Here is a 21,437-nt window from a genome sequence, read left to right as displayed (position 1 = left end):
TCCACCATGCCTGGCATGTCTACATCTGTCTTCCCAGGCTGTGAGTCACAGTCACATCTGTCTGGAGAACTACCCATGCCAGCATCCTGTGTAGTGCTGATCTCTCAGCTATTTCCACCTCATCTTTTTTGCAAAAAAACCCTCATCATACCTTAAAACAAACAAACAAATCAAATGTCTTCAGAACAAAAATGCCACGGAAAAGCTTCCTCCACAGATGTACTAGGACACACTTTGCTGTAGGTTGTGTATCAGAACCTCTCCAAGAGTTAGTTTGTGGTCAGCAGGCGTTCCAGGCACTCGGATATGAACACAGTATTTTCAAGGTGACTCCCTACCTGCAAACCCACTGTCACAGAGAAGACATTTTTTCCAAGCACATCACATAGGAGCTGTTCTTGTTCCTTTTTGGGAACATAACCAAGGGAGAGCTGGGCCATTTTAACTCTATTAACTCTTATGGGGCACCTCAAATGCTGCTGGAAATATTTCTTCCAGTACAACAGCTAGTATGAACAGATTTTTTTGAATCCTGAATGTCTGCTGGCATTTTGAGCATGAAGAGCCAAATGTAGTCTGTGTTTCTGCTCTATCTACTAAGCTGGCATTGGTAAATGTTAAATGTAAATCAAGTGTAAAGGTGAATAAAAACAAAAGCCTTAATGTGTAAGCTATAGCACACTGTTTCTCTTGGATGTGTTTCATCATACCATTCACTCCTGGCAGGCCAATCATATCAACATTTACATTATTTTACATGGGAATTAGAGCCCCTAGCCTAAACTGTGCTTTGTGGTGATCAAAAACATTTTACAGCAATGCAATGCAATACAAGTGCTGTTATATTAACTAAACTCTTATGAAGCTCTGTGCAGTGACTAACAGTGAGCTTACCCATTCCCAGAGGGAGCAGTTCGCTGCTCCCTTTCAATGAAAAGCTCAGAGAAATGAGTTTCCTCTAGTTCTGGAGCCAGAAATTGGGATGTTGAACAGCACTGAATTTCTTGTGGCAGAAACCACTTCTATATGAGTTCTTGGGAGAACTCACTTAACTAAAAATACTAGGGTAAGAGCCTTACTGATTGTGGAATTCTGAAAATAGCATGACTCTTGGGGTTCCCCAGCTGAGAGGAAGACTGTAACTTTGGGACACTAGAAGCAATGGTGGGTTTGTTACTCATAACACCATTTGCAGTAAAATGACACTTGAGTTGTAAAGTTCCTGATAGTAGGAGAAGGGATTAAGGGCAGTAGATCTGAGATTCAGACTTTCTGGGAACAGAGTCAGTGGAGTTATGGACTTTCTCTGAGGCACTTTTAGGAAGCAAGACATCACTGAACAGGTCTGCAGGTGATGGTATTATCAAATGGGTGAAGGAAATTACTTGTTCTGGGTTTCCAACTTCCCCAGCCCTAAATATCTTAGGATTAGTGAGCCTCCTGAGTAGACTCAAGAATACACAGAGCAATAAATAGTGGTGCTTGTAATAGATTTTTAATTGAAAATATTTTCATTTCTAGACTGATTATTTCCAAATTTTTCTTTTCCTTCTTTTTACAGTCACTTCATTTCAGCCTCATCTTCCTGCCTTTTTTTCTGCTCTTGCCTATCATATTCATTTCAATTTTATAGCCTGTCTTAGCTTTTCTTTTGTCTTTTTATTTACCTTAAAGTTTTCCAATGTTTCCAGTGTTTCCAATAATAAAAGTGGAATTAATGTGATGTTTCCAAGCTTCTCCAGAAATCACCCTCCTTAAATATTTTATTTCCTCCTTTGTCCTCCTTGACCCCTTTGTTTAGACTATAAGTTCATCAAGTGAGGGAGCATTTCTCCTCCATGTTTGTACCCCTGAGGACAAAAGGGCTCTGTTTTCAAACGACTCTCAATGTTAAAAAACAAACAGACAAAAAAAGCGAAATCACCTATCATAATAGCAAGAAGTGTTTAAACAAGCTGTTTACTGTTCAGTGTGACCTTGATATCCTGATAAAAATGAATTAGAAGTCAGTAGCTCTTCAACACTTAAGTGTTTAAATAATTTTTGGAAATGCCTGAGTATTCAATATTTTTGAAATATAGTCAAGACTCTCGACAACTGCTAATTTTTGAAAATTTTCATGGAGGTAAAATGCTAGAAGATTATATGGAATGAATATGCAATGCAAACTATTCCTACAACACGATGCTGCGATGTTTCCGTGATTTTTTAACACTAAGGAATGTCACAATTCAGGTCACCATACCTGCATCCCCAGCTGAATGCACAGCAGTGTCATATGCCTCTGAATTGTGCTGGAAGTCTTGCAGGTTTTGGGACCACAACCTCACATTCTCATCCATGGGGGTTGTAGCCTGAGTTACTGTCGTGGTGTCACTTACAGCCTCTGCAGTCTTCAGCTGAGCTTGCTCCAAACGCTCTCTCGCCTCCGCTACAGAATAAATAGGGAATGACAGGAAATGAACTTTTTCAAATATTCAAGTGTGTTGTGTGTCCTGTCCCTCCCTGCTTTCCATCTTGCCCCTCCCTCTTCCCTTCTTCCCTCCTGTTTATATACACAGAGCATGATGTCCTATGGAATGGAATATCCTTTAGGCCAGTTGGGGTCAGCTGTCGTGGCCGTGCTTCTTCCTAACTTCCCATACATCCCCAGTCTTCTTACCAGCATGGCAGTATGAAAAGCAGAAATGGCCTTGGCTCTTTGTGAGCCCTGCTCAACAGTAACATCTGTTGAGCAGGGCTCACATCTAAAAACATCTCTATATTACCAGCTCCATGTTCAGCGCAAATCCAAAACGTAGCCCCACACTAGCCACTGTGAAGAAAATTAACTCTACTCCAACCAAAACCAGCACAAGGTTCAATAAGAATGTTAATAATTCCAGGGGGAAAACATTTAATTTCATTATGAAAGTGTTAAAGTTGGATATTTGCTATCTAGGTCTAGTAGTTTCAGTCAAATTCTTTTAAGTGTCCATAGTTCTGTCATCTTAATGGCAACTTCATATCCACATTAAAAGAGGAAAATATGCTCTTAAATGTATGAAGATAATGCATCATAAAGATGAAGTTTCACTTCCAACCTGTCTCTGCTGATTGCATTTTTGCAATGGCTCTCATCAGTTGGCTCCACAGGGCATTCATTCTGGCAAAAGTGCCATTGACCTGCCAGCTGGTGTCTGCAATGGTGTAACCACTACCTGTGGGGAGAAAAGGTGGGGTACAGCTGAGTGGTGTCAAAGTGGCATCTAAAAAGGTAAATTTAATCCTGGGGAGGTATGCTTTTAGGTATTTAATGTACCTTAGACGATATACCTTGGCCTCTTTTAATTTAGGACATACTTGCACTCTTGACTTCACATAATCTAAAGGGAAAAGCAGCCTTGCTGCCAGCCACTATTTGCTTGCCACAGGGTGTCTTACAATAATCTGGAGAGCTGTATTTCAGTCAGTACTCTTTCTCCTTGCTTTACCAGAAGTGCTGAGAGTAGCTGCAACTAGTACACAGGAAATGTTTTAAGGAACACGAAAGGTCCTGAAAAATTTAAAATGTAATTCTGTAGTTCTAGAGCTTTCTTTCATTTACAGTGAAGAAAGGCCAAAATCTTTTATTATTACCCTCTACTGGTGAAATCCAGCTTTCGGAACACTTAAACAGTTGTGATTTGATTTTAGTTGAACTATTTAATTGAGTATAATTATGAGTGAACAATGGTTTGCAGGGTCATATATTTGAACAGTCTTTGTATCTGAAATGGACCTTCCACAAATGAAATAAACTATCATCTAGCAGGATGTCAACACATGAGCTGCTCAAACTGTGCCCATGGCCATTTCAAGTACTTTGTGTGGTAAATTCAATCAATAACATATTCTGTTACAGCAGTAGTTCTGCTTAGTGATGTGCTTTTGAAATTTAATCTGCATAGCTATAAGCTGATTGGGAAAGTAGAAAGGATGTATATTTACTCTCATGTGCTGTCCGTTGTAGCTGCATGGCTCGGATGAGAAGCTCTTCACTTTTACCTTTATGGTAAATGACCTGAGTATCAATTCCAACTGCAGCCTACAAGCATGTTCCAAAAAAGAAAGTCAGAATAATACTTATCAAATGTTCCGCTTTATTGTGTTTAGTTGTGGACAACATAATACCTCCATGTAAATGCAGCTGCAAAGTCACTGCAGTTTCATTTGTTTTGTTAACATTTAAGATTGGCAGCTGGATTGGAAAAAAGTCTGAAAAGCAAAATTTTCTGTTTTAAGAAAATTTAGAGAAATATATGGTTTTCCAAATGCCACCACTGAATAACAAAGATGCAGAAACCACAAAAATCCTCTTAATTTATCAGCTCTAGTTTAGTTAATGTGACTAAATGCTGCAAGTTATTTAGGCACTGTGCCTATTCCTTTCTATTGTCATCTCAGGTGATGAATGCTTTCGCTTCATGAGAAGCTGCCTTGCAGTCTCCATTAGTATGCTGGGTACAGAGGGCTGGACTTAAAATACAACAGCCCTCTGGGGTACACACCCCTTTAATCTACCCAAATAGTTTTGCTACCACTAATAAATTGCTGGTAAATAGCATGAATACAGATTGGTAACTATAGGTGTTATATACAAAAAATACATATAAAGTATTTTAGAATGGTAAGGCCAGAGACAAAATTACCATCCTTATGCTTACACTGAGTGTATGAGTGGGCTTTGTACCATTTTAGCCTGAATTTCTATGAGAAGCAGTGATGTTTTGACCATTTTCCTGCCACATGGCACTGAGTAAAGTAGGAGGACTCAAGCATTAAATGCTAGCCAAGGTTTCTGCAGGAGTAGGGAGCTGTCTGGAATTTCACAGAAATGTCTCAGTGTGAGTGACAACACAAAGCAGCACCACCCTGTGGGATAGGGACAGAAAAACCTCTTGTGTCTTTTTAAACACCAGGGGACTTTATACTGGAAAAATAATTAACTACGTGGGATTTAATACAGGAAATAATAAAGGGAAAAAAATGTGCAGTGAGAAGTTCAATGCTGCCAGTTAAAATAAATTTGTTTTTTCTTTACACTTAGGTACCCAAAGTCCCAGAAGCATTGTAAAGTAAAAGCTGATATTATGAAAATTACTTACATCCTTGACCCGGTTTGTTGTGTTCAGTGCCAGCAATGCCACTTTATTGGCTTCTTCAATATAACCAGCAATGTTTTCATACACATTTGAAGCATTGATTGCCCTTTGCACCAAGCCATTTGAATCAACACCATACAAATTCCTGTTAAATAGAGAGTAAAAGGTGAAAGAAACCAGACTGAATCAAAGTAGTTTCTGACTACATAATCACACATAATTGTAATTGGCCTAATTGGTATTCTCTTCATCGTGTTTAACCAATCTGAAGCAGGTGAAAACTGTGTGGCTAAAGGGCACTTCCCAGTCATTTAACTCAGAGAATTTTGCCCTTAACATCTATGTGAGCAGCAACAAATGACTACTGAGTTTTTACCTTTTTTAAAAATCTAGATTAGATAGTCTATAAATTAACAGAATAACAGATCTTTCAGTAATCCTTCATTAGGAATAATTTCTATCCATTAATGGAAAGACCTGTGTGTGCCAGTGACCAGGATAGCTATATCACTGGCCTGTTTATATTTTCCAAAGGTAGGTGGGAAAAGGGGGAGGATCAGATGAAAAACTACCCCTAGTCATGAAACTTTGCAAGAAGTTAGATTTAAAAACTAAAAGAAACTTTGCTGGCATGGTTTTGATCTGCGTATTAAGTGATAAGTGGTCTTCAGGGGAGATTCCAAACAGAAGTTGGCTCAGGGCTCAACATTTGTCTGTTAACAATTTTGAATAAATACTATTTTTTAATGTTCTGGTGATAGGCAAGTTTCAAAGTACATGTTAGATATAGATTCTAAATATAGATAAATTTGCACATGTGTGCATTCACTTCAAAGTGTTTGCACACTGAGGGATTATTAAATTTCCAGGTTCAGCATTATTGCAAGAATTTTCTACTAATTTCCCCTAAGGGAAAACAATAAACTCTACGAACTAAAAGCCCAACAGGCTAATAAAGCTAACCTATAAAACCAAGATGTTTTGAAGACAGGCAAAATATTTTTAAGGATTAAAGTTATACTGCAGGACAATCTTCTCAAGAAATAATAGAGCTGGCGTATTTCCATCTGGATATTTTGTAATTACTTCTGTTTGCTTTTTCTGAAATTCCTAATGTGTTGGACTTGGGAATAATTTTAAAATTATTTTGATGAGGGAGGAAGGCTAGCCATATGGGGTATTTTCTTTCAAGTTAGTCTGCTGCCCCCAGTTAGCTGATCTCAGACTGAACACATTGTTTGGTTTTTAGGTTTCTGTAGTTTGTGTGGCATTATAGAACAGTTTCAGATGTCAGCTTTATACAATTGCATAAAAGAAAACCATCTGTTATTTCTTTTCTCTATTTTAATCTCCTATCTAGGGCATACAAATATTAAGAAACGACTGGTATTTAGATAATATACATGAGGAGTAGCTTATCTTTTAAGCTTATCTTCCAAAAGCATATGCCCAAGATGTTACTTAAAGTAGAATTTGGTGACATATTTTATTTAAGTGTTCATTTAGAGCAGTGATTTTTCCATGGATAGTCCTAAATGCAAACAAAATAATTAGATTTATCTAGAAGTGACTTTTAAATAAATAGGTGTAGTATTGATACATTTAGTATCTTCCAGTAAAATAGAAAGAGAATAGAAATACAATAAGAAAATAGAAATACAATCAGTTTTTGATGTTACTGTGAGCCACTTTCATTGGGACACAACCTATTGAGCATCTATTGAGAACTACTCCATCTGTAAAACAGTTCTTGAAATAAAATGATCTCAAAGCTTATTTTGTGCCCTGTAATGCTAACATTTAATGAACTTACTGACATGATCAGTTTCTCCAAACCCCATTTACTCTTGCTCGTATTATTTTACTTTTCACTTATCTACTTTTCCTATTCTTTTGCTATAGGAAGAGGAGAACAAGCCCAACTAGACTAGAGAGAATGTTTATTCTTTAAGAAGTTTCATAGATCTTGCTCAGCTCAACTTCAGCTGTCCTCTCTGGACTGTGACAAGTCCTTCTATACCTGGCTTAAGTCTGATTTGTTTAGTGCCTATTTATTGTCACTTTGTTTCTGCTTGTCTTTTCAGCTGTTCAGTAAGTGGCACTTGTATAAACAGAGTCTATCAAAGTTAAATTTTACCCGTCCAGCTCATCAGCAAGTCTTCTTAGGCTGTGTGCATGATCCATAGCCTTTTCTACCAAATCATCATCAAATAAGGACAGATTGGCTATTTTTTCTTGCAACTCCTTTTTTGCTCCATCTATTTCTGCATAGAACCCTGATGCATTCTGAACAAAATAGGGAAGGAAGGAAGAAAAGAAGATGAAAATTGCAAAAAATCAAGTCTGTATTTTGATTATTATATTTAATTTTACCCTTTATATTATTATAATGTTCCTTCATTTCTGCTACAGTTGTTTTATTATACATTTTTAAGAGAAAAAGAAGAAAGATCTAACGATGAATGCCAGAATGGAAAGACAAATACAGGAGAATAAAAATCAACAAAACATTCCAGAAATCACTTAAGAAGGTATTAGAGAGAGATGCATAAAATACAAAAGAAAGATGGCTTGTATGTTTGCTCCAGAATTGTGCCAATGACAAGTCTTTCAGCGTGAAGTCCCCTTTCTACCTCCTTGCATAGAGAGATCTCTCATGCTAAAACATCTTGGATTAGCCTAATTTGTCAATCAGTCCCCCTAAATACTACCTATATGTAGGCAAGGAGCAGTAATATCCCTTTGCTTTGGCTGTGTTTCTTCCTTATGTGAAATACTTGTGGGAAGACCAAATGGGCATCCATTCACTTTCTGTCCAGTACACAAGCTTGCTGATGTGTTTGAAGATTATAAATGTAGCCTCAAAAGACATGAAAAAGGATGAAATGACAGGAGAGGAAAAGGATGAACGAGTGAAACATGAAAATACTTGTTGCTGATGAGGATGGAGAAAGTATGATGTTTGCATTGTACTTCCTTCCCTGCAGTGTGAACATCCTCCACGTGTGAACTGATTCACAGCAGTGGGGAACCCAAAATGATAAACTGAAACAATTCATTTTGCACAAAACACTGGAGAAAAACCCCAACAAACTGCTTGATCATGGGGATGGTTGCAAAGTAAGATGTCTTTTTACTTTTTTGAATTATTTTTTCAAAGAAAGATTAATGATTTTTGATATTTTCTTTTGTGTCAAGAAGTAGACAACAATTACCAAAATAAATGCCTGTGGAAAAATTTTTTTTTTTCTTCAATTATTTCAAAATTTTAAAATAAATCATGAAGAAATATTTGGTAAATATTTTAGTTACCAAAATCCCAGTTTTATTTTCTTCATCTTTCCATCGAAAAGCCAAACCCCTAAAACTAAAACTTGTAAAAATTTCCTCCAGCACCATGTCTGATTCAAAACACTGGACAAAAGTCTAGTTTCAGAAAAGGACTTCTGCATGACAATCTGTTTGTATATGGCTGACATGGTGCCTGGTTTTAATGCTAATATCTGGGATGTTTAGTGTTCTTCCATGTGCACTTGTAGGCATTAGAAAAGGAATTTAGCACATAATGCAGTCTTTTATCAGAACATCTTTTGACAGCTGTTTGTAATGAAATAATTGAGAGCTCTGCAGCAAAATCTTTCATTAAGCTTTACTTACAGTAAGGTGTCCTTAGAATTATGGTTTTTTAATCAGTAAAATGTAATTACAGAGCTTTTAATCCAAGAAAACCATCTACTTTTTCAGGGAATATTAACCAGTATTTCACTGAAGCAGTATAAAGAAGGAGGGTTTTTTCATTATTGATCAAAACACATGACTTCAAAAAATGTGTGTGTATAATTTAAACAAGCCACTGAGGCACCTACCTTTATTACATCACTTAATTCAGAGCTGACCTTTTGTGGTCCTTCCAAACTAGTTGTGGCACTGACCAGAATGCTGTTCACTTCATCTATTTGCTCTTTTATCTTCTCATGTTGTTTCTAAAAAGAAAGCTCAAAACATAAATCACATCCAAAAGCATTCATACTTTGATGAAATATAGTGTTACAATTTTTGTTAAATGTGCCAAAGTTAATTCAAAAGAGTGGTGAACTAAATAGATTTTAGACACACCTGAAGCCTGATTTTCCCAGACATATCTAATTGCTACATGTTGTGCTGTGAATTATTTGCTTTTTTTTTGTTTGTTTTTTGTTAAAGAAATGTTGGATGATTAAAAAAAATTAATTTCATTTAATATTACAGCATAAGAAGCTATTGTAATGGATCATTATTCAGCGCATAGCAGAGACAAATTAAACATGCATTTTTCATAGTCATCTGGATACTATTTTTTCTGGATTTTTAGAAAATCTACAGATCTCTTTTCCTTGTCAGTAGTTAAGCCAATGTGAAAAATCTCCTTTGTACAGCATCTGCCTCCATTGTGAGGAATAATGGAGATCCAAATGTTTAAAAACAGTGAACAAATGCAACTACACACTTCAGGCTTTGCTTCATAAATGTGAGACAAGCTGCAGCTTGGCACTGTGATTATAAAACAATGGACCAACAGAAGAGGCTTCGTACTTAAGGATCTCAAACTCTTGCAAAAGGATTCACTGAAGGAGCATGCCTGATTTCTCTATTGAATTCTTAGGCCTTTCATATCAGCATGAACTTCTAGCACTGCAAATTTCAAGAACTCAGCCACTGACACTATGAAATGGAGAGGTTGGCCTGAATTTGGAAGATCATTCTTCAAATCACAAAATTGCTCGCTAATGAACTCCCCTCCAGAGTCCAAACAATTTCAGCCACTGAAATGAAAACCGTTTGCTTCAAATGGGCCCAAATTGTTCTCTTTGTAATTTTATTCCTTGCTGAAAAAATAAATGAAAAGTTTTAGGTTGGGTATTCTGGTTTTGTATTTCTTAAAAGAAACTTATGAAAACAGGGGAAGAATCACAGAACTGCTATGAAGAGAAAAAATAGTTTCTTTTGTCGGGATGATGGGTTGGGTACTCTTCTGGGATATGAAACCTGAAAATTCAGTTTTCTCATCAGCCATGTGGGATTTGAACCTTATGCCACCACTTACAGGCAAAGGTGCTCCAGCTCCATGCTAGAGGTCACCTCTGAGCTTTCCTCCAGAGTGGTTACTTTGTTGAAAATGCTGAAACTATTCATTTGAACTGGGCATAGGGGAAAGCTGTTGTAGCCTTTTACCTAGGCTGTTCACCTAAGAAGTAGGAAACCCAATTTCAATGTACCTATTGTGGAATAGTTAGACAATGGATTTGTGTTTGAAGATTCAAGGGCAGTTGTCTACTTCCCCTGAAAAAGTGGGGATGATTTTTGTTTAAAGTGGTTCAGAGAAAGTTTGGATTAGACAGTATGAATGTACTCAGCCCAGGGCACCAATGCAGTGCAGAGTCTTTATATGTAATTGTTTTCTTAGAATATAATTAGTTTTGTGAGCATGAGGCCCTCCCAGATTATAAATCAGTACATAATAGGATGAAACAATCTCACCACAATATTTGTAAGCAGCCATGCTACATGAAATTTCAAGCTTCTTGTGTTTTACTGTAACATGCCTTTCTAGTCTAGGTATAGGTATTCATTTCCTTGGTCTGATGAGGCATGACATGCCAAAACTTCTCATTTATTGTCCCTCCACAAATAGATAATAATACCTTGCACTTCCACAACTTATTTCTTAGAACTGAAGAGTCAAACTCATCCTGCTGAGTGGTCCAAGAGAATTTTTTTTGGTGTGGTGATTACTGAATCTAAATTGTGTGCAATTTACTGTTTTAAGCAATGGCAGATATGGAGTGTTTGCAGTCAACACTTATGATAAATGTAGTGCACAGTACCTTCTGCCTTTGGAGCCTGGCTGTGTTTTCCCTATTTATATCATCCGTTTGTATAACATAGTCAAGTGCCTCATCTAATGCCTCCTCCAGGTCTGACAGCTTCACATCCTGTTCGCTGAGCTGCTCCAGCACATCAATTACCAGGGATCTGGTGTCATTGTACTTCTCATGAAATGCTTCAATTTGCTGTAGCACTGGGGGAAAAATAAGAGGCCAATAAATCCAAAGCTTGGATTTCTGACAAAACTTACCTATACAGCAATTTCTATTGCTGTTACTCGGGTGACAGTAAAACACATTTTGTAAAGCTCACTTGAGAGATCATATACCTAGATTTTAATTTTCCCTCCTCTTTTGAGAAGGAAAGATGCCTCTCATTTTACTATTTCATTTTAATCCTATTCATTCCCCCTCTGAAATACATTTTATTAAAAGAAACTAGGTCTGTTTTTTCCTGCTTTTCATCTGTTTTTCATTGTTCAACCCAGGCAGCCTGTTCTAGAGAAAACAATCCTTATGCCTCATGTTCTGACTCATGTTCACTAAGCTGTGAGATTTTGGCTGCCACTCTTTCCCATGCCAGCAGTGTTTCTCTCTCTGCTGGAGTTTGCTGTCCCCACAGCAGAGCTGGCAGAGGGGAAGACATTCATGTGAGCAATTCCAGCCCTGCCATGAACCTTCCTAAGCAGCTGTTGTTAAGGTGCTGCAGTGCAAAGGCACACACAGACACACAGACCTTTTTCTTCCCCATTCTGCTGTGGGGAGCACCAAGCACCAGCAGGGACTTGGGCAGGAATTTGGAAGCAGCAGCATCTCCAGCACATCAGTTTGTGCTTGCCAAGTGCCTGCTGGTCCTCCCCATGGGCTCAGCAGCACACCCAGAGCTGCCCAACATCTGCCAACTGAACATCAACATGTGGCTGAAAGGAAAACTGACTTAAAACCCACACTCCTCTGCTGCATTTTCCTCCTCATCTGCAAGTTTCTTCTGATTAGTGAAAGGTTTACGGCGTTTGATCTCCTTGAGCATTTCCTCAGCCACACTCCACTTCTGGGCAATTTCTTCGGGGCTCAGCTCTTGTTGAATTGCATAGTATTTTGACTTGCTGCTGATTTCTGGAGGGAAAAGGGAACAGATGGTCAATTCAGTGTGACTACAGAGAAATAAATACTGTGAAATACTTTTACTTTTGTGAATCGTGATGGTACTGCTGGCAAAAGAAAGTTTTAATTATCTTCAACTCCATAGTAGATAATTATTATGTTTAATCCAGTCTTAAAATTAAACCTGTAAATAAATCATACTTTCTGGCATATGTGGAGGTCTCATCAGAAGAGGATGGGATTAAACAGACATGGGATGTGTGCATTATTTGGCTTGACATTTCTTATAGGCTGGGATAATAATTTTATTTTGGGTCTTGTGGCATGTAGCAGGCTGGGGCTTTCAGCTAGGATCATGATTTTTAAGTGCTGCTGTTTATTATATAACAACAATAACAATGTTAAGGAGACTGAAGTAACCTCTTTTACCATTTGCAGAAATTTGAGGCACCCTAAAGAGGTAACATATGGCTTCTGGCCTGATACTGCCTAGCTGGTTTGGAGATAGATACTATTTCAAGGTTTTGGTCTCAGTTCAAAAAACATTGTTGGATCCCTGCAGCTGAAATTGAGTTTACCCATTCCCAGTGAAATCTTTACAAAGTTTACTCCCTTCTCCCTCCCTGGCCTTGAATACCAATCACCTCTTCTTTTATGCCATGTGATGTGTGTGCCTTTGGCTTGCACTTGTCACTAGTTTTGTGGATAGACAAAGCTGGCAAAACCAGCACTATTCTTCTGAAAGATTTTTATGAAAAATAGATGTGTAATTGTGGCACCATTGATTCTTTGGCAGAATGTCTTGGTATGCCTGCTCTTGCTGGGCCCTGAGCTCATTAGTGAAACTTTAAAGGTTCATACAGAGCAGTAACTGATCAAGACCAGGGCTCCATGGATTTCTTTTTCCTGTTGATATGTAACCACTCTTCTTTACACAAGTTGCCACCTGGCTTGCAATAACTGCCAAGACAGAACTACTCGGGTCTATTAATCAAGTATTTCCATTGGAAAAGGGCTGTTTAACCTCAGCGGTCAGTCAGCATTTCCATTCTGGTACCATAGACAGCTTTTGTATACTGTTGGCTTTGCCAAAGACTGGGGCAAACCAGTGTGTTCTGCAGCAGGACGGAGGCTTTCATGTTGCAGGTGTACAGGTGACAAGGATGTTTTTGAGTACAATGATTTGGGGTTTTACTGCTTTCTGCAGGTATTGAAGAAGTGGCTGCAACTGGTTTAATCTCATTTTTATATTTTGGGATGATAATGACATGTCATAGACATTCCAGATGAAGATGATTATCTCTGACTAGGAAATCTTTTCTAAGTGCAGTTGTGCTTGAGAAGGTGTTCACTGTTGCCATAAATTACACAGTGTCCTATATATCAAAAGATTTCCCTTTGATATACAGGACAGTAAAAATTCTTGATGATCCCTTTATACATGAAGGTTCCATTAACACATTCCTGACACTGAGATGAACCAGAAATGAATCTGTTTACCTTCAACGTTATCTCTAATATTATGGAGCTGCTGTACAAGCTGAGAAGCACGGTTGTTGATCTCCGTGGTTTCCTTCTGTACTAGTTGGCCTTTGCTGGATGCTTCATTTCCCTATGAATAAAACATGTGAGGTAAACATTAGATTTCTTTTCAGATGTGAGGATGAGAAGTATAAACACACATTTTGCATCCTCCTGATGAACATGTGAAAGTTCTTTTTATCATATAAAATGGTATTTAAAGGTGCTGTAAGTGAAGATCTGTCTTGGTATTTTCAGAATTGCAGAGTGAGAGATTAAAATCTGTCCCATATTTATCCATAGTTTGCTGAATCAAATTTTCATAAATTATGTACAGTTGTATATCTGCTGAGTCTCCTAGGCATTCAGTGAGGCTGGCTTGTTTTGCTGAGTAAGGCATTTCCTGAGTAAGCAAACAGAATGAAGAAAAAGGTGCCAAGCTCAGAACTCATTTTAGATCTGTGTCTCCCTCAAGTGAGGTCCTGAATTCTGCAACTTGTTAAAAATAAGAAAAAACCCGAGGATTTAAAATACTCTACAAAGCATAGACACAGTTCTGTACTACACTGTGTTGGAGGCTGCACTCTGCATTGTGTTTCCTTACTTAGGGTTTGTGAAGGACCCAGGTAACATTTGAAGGTAGAGACTGGGTGGACAGCACCACTAAAAGGCATGGGCATGCTCAAATGCAAGGGTTAGTAGACTGAGAAAAACAAGCGTAAGGTTTAGTGGAAAGGATTCTTGTTCCCATATTCCAATATTCAAGATCAAGCTATGTGCTGCTTTACTCAAAACTCATCCCATGCAGACTTGGGGAGTTACAGGCCACCTTTAGCAGGAGGATTTGCCTATAGTTGATACATTCACCCTGCCTTTGTGGTTTAGATCAGAATATGCAGCAATCCTTGATATGTGGGGATGTGCACATAAATGCTCTGAACAGAAAATGCTGCATATCTCTGCAAAACCCACTCAAAGTCCTAGCACCCATTTTTCATAGATGTGCCTTGAAATAGCAAAGAGTTCAATATATTCAGTTATTATTGTGGTCTTCCTTCCACTGTCAGAGTCTGGGGCCATTATTTCCCTGCCTTTACAAGAAACCACAAATATTGATGTGGAACTAGCATTAGAAGTAACCAGGCAGAAAAGACTGGAGGAGATGCTGAATTTATTGTTCAGGGACAGTAAAATTGAGGAATGAGGTAAGAAATCCCCAGATAGTACTGCAAATGCAATGTTATTATCCAAACTCACTAAATATTCATAGAAAACCTAATGCCTTAATCATGCTGCTCACCAACTACAGAGAGGGACACTGAGGCATGTGAGCTCTGATGGATATTCACAGGTACAGAGCTGTGTGTGAGTTGATTTAATCAAAGCTTTCTTGAATACAGGCATAGTCTGTATAATTCTTGCATGCCCTTCTGCTGAGTAAGTGTTGATTAAAAACACACAAACCTGAATTTTCTCTTCCACTTTCCTTTGTGTTACTTTTTCTGCCCCCTACTTGCTCCTGTACTTGAATTTTAGTTTAAGGTATAATTTTAATTTGTCTTGCGAAGGAATTGGTAAAGTGAATATAAGGTCTGGCATTTTGTAATAAGCATGAAATATAATCTAGTTCTATGACAGCTTCGGCTATCTTTGATAATAGCAGAGAGTGATGTATTTTACCCATATAACAGAAAGATGTTTAATATTAACTTTTTAAAATAAAGGATAAGCAAATTTGAACCCTGTTCCTTCTCTTAACCTATATCACAGTAGTATTCTTCTAGGGTGCAATGAAATTGTTGTGGGAGCTGAGAGCTGATAACCTTAATTTTATAGCCTGGCAGTTGGATGTGGACGTAATATTTACGATTGCAATTGTGTTAAAAATATCTTGAGTGCTGATCAAGCTCCCATCTCCGTGGGTACATGAAAAACCTTTTAAACTGGCAGTTTTGAAATATATTTTGAAATGTGTGATTGGGATTAATTTAAATTTAAGAGAGCATACATATAAAATAGGTATAGTACAAATGCTCCTGAAGTCAATCTGCATTAGTTATTGTTGGTCACTTCATTTAATTAGAAATAAAATTGTAAATGAGAAAGACAGCGTGTCTATCCCAGATCAAACATGTTGTGTAGGGGGTAGGTGGGAACTCAGATCCTCGGGGGAAACCTTTTGTGACTGATGGCGAACCTCCAACCACACTCAACACACTTTTTAGCTCCTTCCTTTTCTGTCAAGAAGACTTGATAAGACATTTATGCTTTTAATTTAGATTTAGAGTAGAAAGTTATAAAATAGAAACAGAATTACGAGAATCTTCCAACTGTCAGGGTACACCCACTCTTGTTTGGTGAATTTAAAGGGTCAGACGTAGATGTTAAGAAATGTTTTTTTACCAAGAGGGGTCAAAGACTGGAATGGGTTTCCTAGAGAGGTGGTTGATGCCCCATGTCTGTCAATGTTTAAGGCATTTGAACAATGCCCTTAATAACATGCTTTAATGTTTTGTCAGTCTTGTATTGCTCAGGCAGTTGGACCAGATGATCATTTTAGATCCCTTCCAACTCAAATTATTGTATACTTGCCTCTTATGCCAACAAGTGAATATGACAAAGTGCAAACCCTCAGAGCTTTGGCAGAAGGCTGTAAGCAAACCTGTTCATCAAGTGTTTCTGCTTCTCTGAGGAGATCATTCATTTCATCTGCAGCATCATCAACCTGGATGGTCCAAAGCACAGCATGATTCTTTTTCTTGGACATTGCCTCCTGTGTGTGGGGAAAAATGTCAGTGCATCTGAAAACAAACTCTTCCTCTAGTGAGGGCAGGGATTGAAATTTACAGGTATGGAGTGGAAATTCAAAGATTTGAACTACGTTAACAAGCCAAAATGTCACCAATATTTGTACCTGGAGGTGAGTGGTAGTGAGGTTCAGGTCATTCAAACGCTTTTGAGCTGCAACACCTGTAGAAATGCTCAGTAAAGTGGATTTGCTTTCATCGATAGCCAGGACTGATAATCGGATGTCATCTGTCAAATCCCAAATACATTTATCGCAGCCTGATAAGAAAAATAAGAGAATGTGATTTTTTTAGTATCTGTGTCAGTTAACAGCAAATATCTTAAATTCATGTAATAGTGCTCTTGTCCCATGGTGTTCCCTCTCTTGGTCATTAATGGATCCTGATGGATACTCATTCTTCTTTCACTTTCATCCTCCCACTTCCAAGGTCCCACAGCACAGTTATGACATTTCCAGCTGAGCAGCACCAGATGGGACTGCTCAAAGAGGCTGCCACAGTGATTCTGTAATCAGTAGGGAGAGAGGGAGAGGTATTTCCTGGCTATTCCCTAGGCTCTGCATGTTTGTGGCCCAAAGGACAACAGATGAGGGTCAAAAAAAACCCAGCTACATTTTGTCAGAACTCCAAACTCTGAATTTAAAATTTAGTGGTATGAGAAATAAGGATGTCCAGCACATGGGCTCTTGGTTGCCTACTTGATTACGAGGGCAACTTTTGAAAACATAGCTATAAGGTGCTTGGAAAGTGCTTGTGCAGGACTATATCCTTGTTCCTGCTGAATGATTGCAATGCCACCTTGTTTTTAGTGACACTAAATGCAAGAGGCTTAAATGAATGTGAAACACAGCCTCCTCCAGACACTTTTGCTTGATATTTTAGCAGGTCCAAAATGTTTTCCTTCTGGTTGCACTTCCAGCATGTGAACCCTCTTCTTGGGAGTTGGTTTAGGAGCCCATGTGTGCCGCGTGTTCTGCATTATATACACGTATAAATACACTAACATTTAAAAAATATTTGTGGTTACCAGTAGTTACAACACAGTGCTCCTGGAAACTCCCCAGGCTTCCTAACATTAGAATATGGGAGATAGTGGGAAAGGAACTGACTGATGGATTTATGCCAAATTGCCAACAGCAACAATCTATGTTGGATGTTGTGCTGGCTTTGACTGGGGTAGAGTTAATTTTCTTCACAGTGGCTGGTATGGGGCCATGTTTTGGATCTGTGCTGAACACAAGGTTGATAACACAGAGATTTTTTTTGTTATTGCTGAGCAGGGCTCACACAGAGCCAAGACCCTTTCTGCTTTTTGCACTGCCATACTGGTGAGGGGGCTAGGGGTGTGCTGGAAGCTGGGAGGAGACACAGCCAGGACAGGTGACCCCAGCTGATCAAAGTGATATTGCAGACCATGTGACATCATGCTCAGTAAATACAGTGGGGGCAAGAAGGGGGAAGGGGAGGATATTTGGACTGATGGCATTTGTCTTCCAAGTGACCATTATGCATGGTGGGGCCCTGCTCTCTCGGAGATGGCTGAACACCTGCCTGTCCATGGGAAGCAGTGAATTAATTGATTGTTTTGTTTTGTTTGTAAAAGTGTATGTGGCTTTTCTTTTCTCTGTCTCTGTTAAGCTGTCTTTCTCTCAACTTGTAAGTTTTTTTGCTTTTATGTGTCTGATTCTCTCCCTGTTCCTGCGGGAATGAGCGAGCAGCTGTGTGGTAAATGGTTGATGGCTGGGGTTAAACCACAGCTAGAAAACCATAAATTATATGCAAGATGTCACAGGTAAAGTTGTGAGGGCAGATTTTAGGGCCAGAATATTATTTTGCAGGCAGTGTGTCTCGAAGTCTATGGAAGTGGCTTTGGTGATGCTTCCCTACTGCTCTGCAGTTTGTACCTGAACGTGCAGTTCCTGTCACAGCATTGGAAATATGCCTGTACTCAGACAAGTGTTTGAGAACAGGCTTAAGTACTCAGTCAGCAGGACATTGTGTATATTCACACACTTCAGTACCCTGTGGGGCCACTGTCAAAGTCCTGAGCCCACTGGAGTTCCAAGCTCTTAAGTTAGTATTTGTAAGCTTCTAAATATAAGAGCATTATTAATTTTTGGTGTTTTCATGATAATATTCTTACTGATGGTCGGGCAGTCTGTGTCAGTAGAAACTTCAGGACTGTCTGCGAGGCATTCTCCACTCTGGCTGTCACACATTCTCCCTCCACAGTTACATGCTGGGGAAAAAAGAAAGGACTTTTCAAGGAAGAATCTTTAAAATATACAACTCCCCTTTCCCCTCCCACAGTTAGTGAAATTAATGTACTTAGGATTGTGCGTGGATATTCAAACCAATATCAAGGACTTCTTGGACTAATTTTCCTTTTAGGATGGGGAAAAAGGTGTGTTTTGCACAGGGCAAATTTGAACAAATGAGATGTGAAGTGGAAAACAGAATGAGAACACCTCTGCTGCAATTACTTGTTCAAAGCCTGGTCACAAAGAGAGTCAGCGAGGCCAGAGCTGCCCAGAAGGGCCATTGTGCAGCAGTGGCAAGAGAGGTGACATTTAGGAGATGTATTAAGAAAAGCAGCACAACTGAAGTTAATTATTGGTTACAAATCTCTCCACAGGCCTGTGGAATTTATCAGCACTGTGTCAGGCTGTCACTAAAAAGGCTTTGCAGCTATCAGGGAGTGATAATGGACTCCAGTTACATCATCAGTCTGAATATACCAAGAAGTAAATATCTCCTACCACTTACAATGAAGAATAAATGACATTTTACATTTTTTTAAATTTGAGGAAGCAACATTTTTATTGCCAGCACAAGAGGCTTTTTAAAATGTCTAATTTTTAATCTAATATCTCTAAACTGCTTCCAAGGTTTAATTGGCCTTTTAAAAGATATTATTTTACAGATTAAAATATTCTTAGAACACTTTGATACAATAACAAAAACTCAAGCAGAACGTAAGAGCACCTTGATACAATAACAAAAACTCAAGCAGAACATAACAGCACCAATCTATCTAGAATTTTTTTTGCTCTTGTGATTGAGCAGAGCCTCATAAAACAAAATATTTTACTTTGTTTTTATTGCAGCCCATTCATTTTTCTCTATGAATTGCCCTTGTATTTACATTTCACATTACACATTCAAGGATTTGTCAAGTAAAAATGTGTAATACAATTTCAAAGACAACATCATGCACTAACATCAGAATAATTTTATGTAAGTGGACCAGTGTTAGTAGAACTAATCAGTTTTTGTACCAATGTAAGAACAGAAAATGGTTATGAATTTCCTGATGCAGTTGGTATTTTGACCTTATCACAATCTCTGCCTCCCAGCTTTTGGATCTATGATTATTTTTAATTTGTTATTTCTTTTTTTTAAGAAGTGAAAGAAAAATCTCAGCTGAAAGTAGAGACATCTCTTTGCCCACATCGTGGGGACTAGGCTATTCCCAGGTACAAGATTAAAGTTAAAAGGTTAAAATTTTGATGAGATCAGTGCTCAAGAAAATAAAATCATGTCTTCTTATTTAAATGAATAACTGTGAGTTTGCTACACAAAATCTTGCAGCAAATTAATTAAAAAAGCCATCCAGACCATTTTTCAACTACTGGTTTAAGAGGTACTGCATTTTTAGTAAGGAATTAAGACTTTCAATGCTACCATAGTTCGCTGGTGGGGAAACCATTTAAATTTATTTCTGAGGGACATTTATGGAGAGCTTTGAAGTGTAGGTAAAGGATGTGTGGTTAAAAAAGAAAAAAAAGCAGCTGAGAACTACCATTCACAGCTATCCAGGTTTTGTTTTCTGCTTGAAAGAAGAAAAGCATGATTTTTGATTGATAGAGCTGCTTGTTGATTTAGTTCTCTTGCCTTTTTCTGTTTAATATACCCTTTGAGGTGATCTATAGGAACCATGTATGAAGACCGTCTTGATTCTTACACTGCTTTTGTTTCTATATTTTTAGTTTAAGGAAGGTGTTTGTCTTATTTCAGAATAAATTCTAAACAATTGTTGCTAATTGTTGCACAAAGCCAAACAAAGTATAAGCTTTCCCTGTGAACTACACAAAGAGTTTGAATATCATGGATGTATTGATGTACTGCAATCTACACAGAACTATCAAGTACAGCACATTGTGGTTCTCAGCAGAAATGAAGATGAAACGAGAAGTGTGTAATTCTCTGAAACATAATACTGCAAAATCAGGATTTGCTAGAGTGAAGTTCAAGATTAAATTCACTTCTGAAAAGAGAAAAGCTGTACTTCTCACAACATATTCAAGTGCCCAAGCACTTTTTATTTTTAGCAAAGATCAAACAGTGCAAGGAAATCTGTTAACAAAGAGAATTACCACACTGATTTATAGTCTGTGTGAAAAGCCTGTATGGAGAAGTCCTGTGTACCTCCTTAAGGGTGCAAACAAAAAAAAACTGTGCTGAGGCAAACTCAAAGTTTGATTGAGTTTCGAAACTGTATGTTCAGAAATGCCTTCCAAAATCATTGATTGCATAACCTGCCTAGGTACTTGGAATGCCCTGTAACTCTCAAACTTCTGGCAAAATTACTCTTAGGTGCTCGAAGGTTTTGGCCATGGGCAGGGCATGATTGCTTTGGTTTGCAGAGCTGAAGTGCTGGGTGTGTTTCTCCTGCCTCATGGAATTCAGGAGCTACAGACTGGATCCTATTATTCCTTCCTGGACAACAGCAGTTAAGTAATTTCAGTTGAGGTGAATTAGGCAGTGAAGTTCATAAACAAGTTTTCCTTTTGCAATCTCAAAATCACAGACGTGCTGAATTTCATGCACGTCTTGGCTACCTAAATCCAGGCAAGAGGTGAGTTTTGGGACATGCTGGTCCCCACAGCTGATGCCTTTTTAGCTGGTTTGGATACATGGCTTTGGCTTTTGGAATCACTGTGCATGAGAACAGTCTCTTCCTGTTCAGCATAAATGGAATTCAAACATGTGACTTAGCGATGTGAGTTATATCCTGG

The 21,437-nt window shown here is 38.3% G+C and overlaps 1 protein-coding gene across 1 annotated transcript in view; it reads right to left on the bottom strand.

Annotated features, from left to right (window-relative positions):
• Positions 1–21,437, bottom strand: part of LAMA4 (laminin subunit alpha 4) — a 98,681-nt gene that overhangs the window by 35,561 nt on the left and 41,683 nt on the right. Inside the window, exons 6-17 of the mRNA XM_085056139.1 lie at positions 18,563–18,658; positions 16,527–16,678; positions 16,275–16,385; positions 13,592–13,703; positions 11,936–12,103; positions 10,988–11,181; positions 8,990–9,106; positions 7,261–7,409; positions 5,127–5,268; positions 3,970–4,066; positions 3,084–3,200; positions 2,246–2,431 (exon numbers count right to left, since the gene is read on the bottom strand). Coding sequence (XP_084912265.1) covers positions 2,246–2,431; positions 3,084–3,200; positions 3,970–4,066; positions 5,127–5,268; positions 7,261–7,409; positions 8,990–9,106; positions 10,988–11,181; positions 11,936–12,103; positions 13,592–13,703; positions 16,275–16,385; positions 16,527–16,678; positions 18,563–18,658 — 1,641 coding nt within the window. The remainder of the gene's footprint in view (positions 1–2,245; positions 2,432–3,083; positions 3,201–3,969; positions 4,067–5,126; positions 5,269–7,260; positions 7,410–8,989; positions 9,107–10,987; positions 11,182–11,935; positions 12,104–13,591; positions 13,704–16,274; positions 16,386–16,526; positions 16,679–18,562; positions 18,659–21,437) is intronic.

Source organism: Lichenostomus cassidix, chromosome 3 (assembly GCF_008360975.1).
Source record: "Lichenostomus cassidix isolate B80296 chromosome 3, HeHo_3.0, whole genome shotgun sequence".
NCBI classification, from domain to species: domain Eukaryota; kingdom Metazoa; phylum Chordata; class Aves; order Passeriformes; family Meliphagidae; genus Lichenostomus; species Lichenostomus cassidix.
The sequence above is the reverse complement of the archived record's forward strand: the minus strand, read 5'-3'. Positions and strand labels throughout refer to the sequence as shown.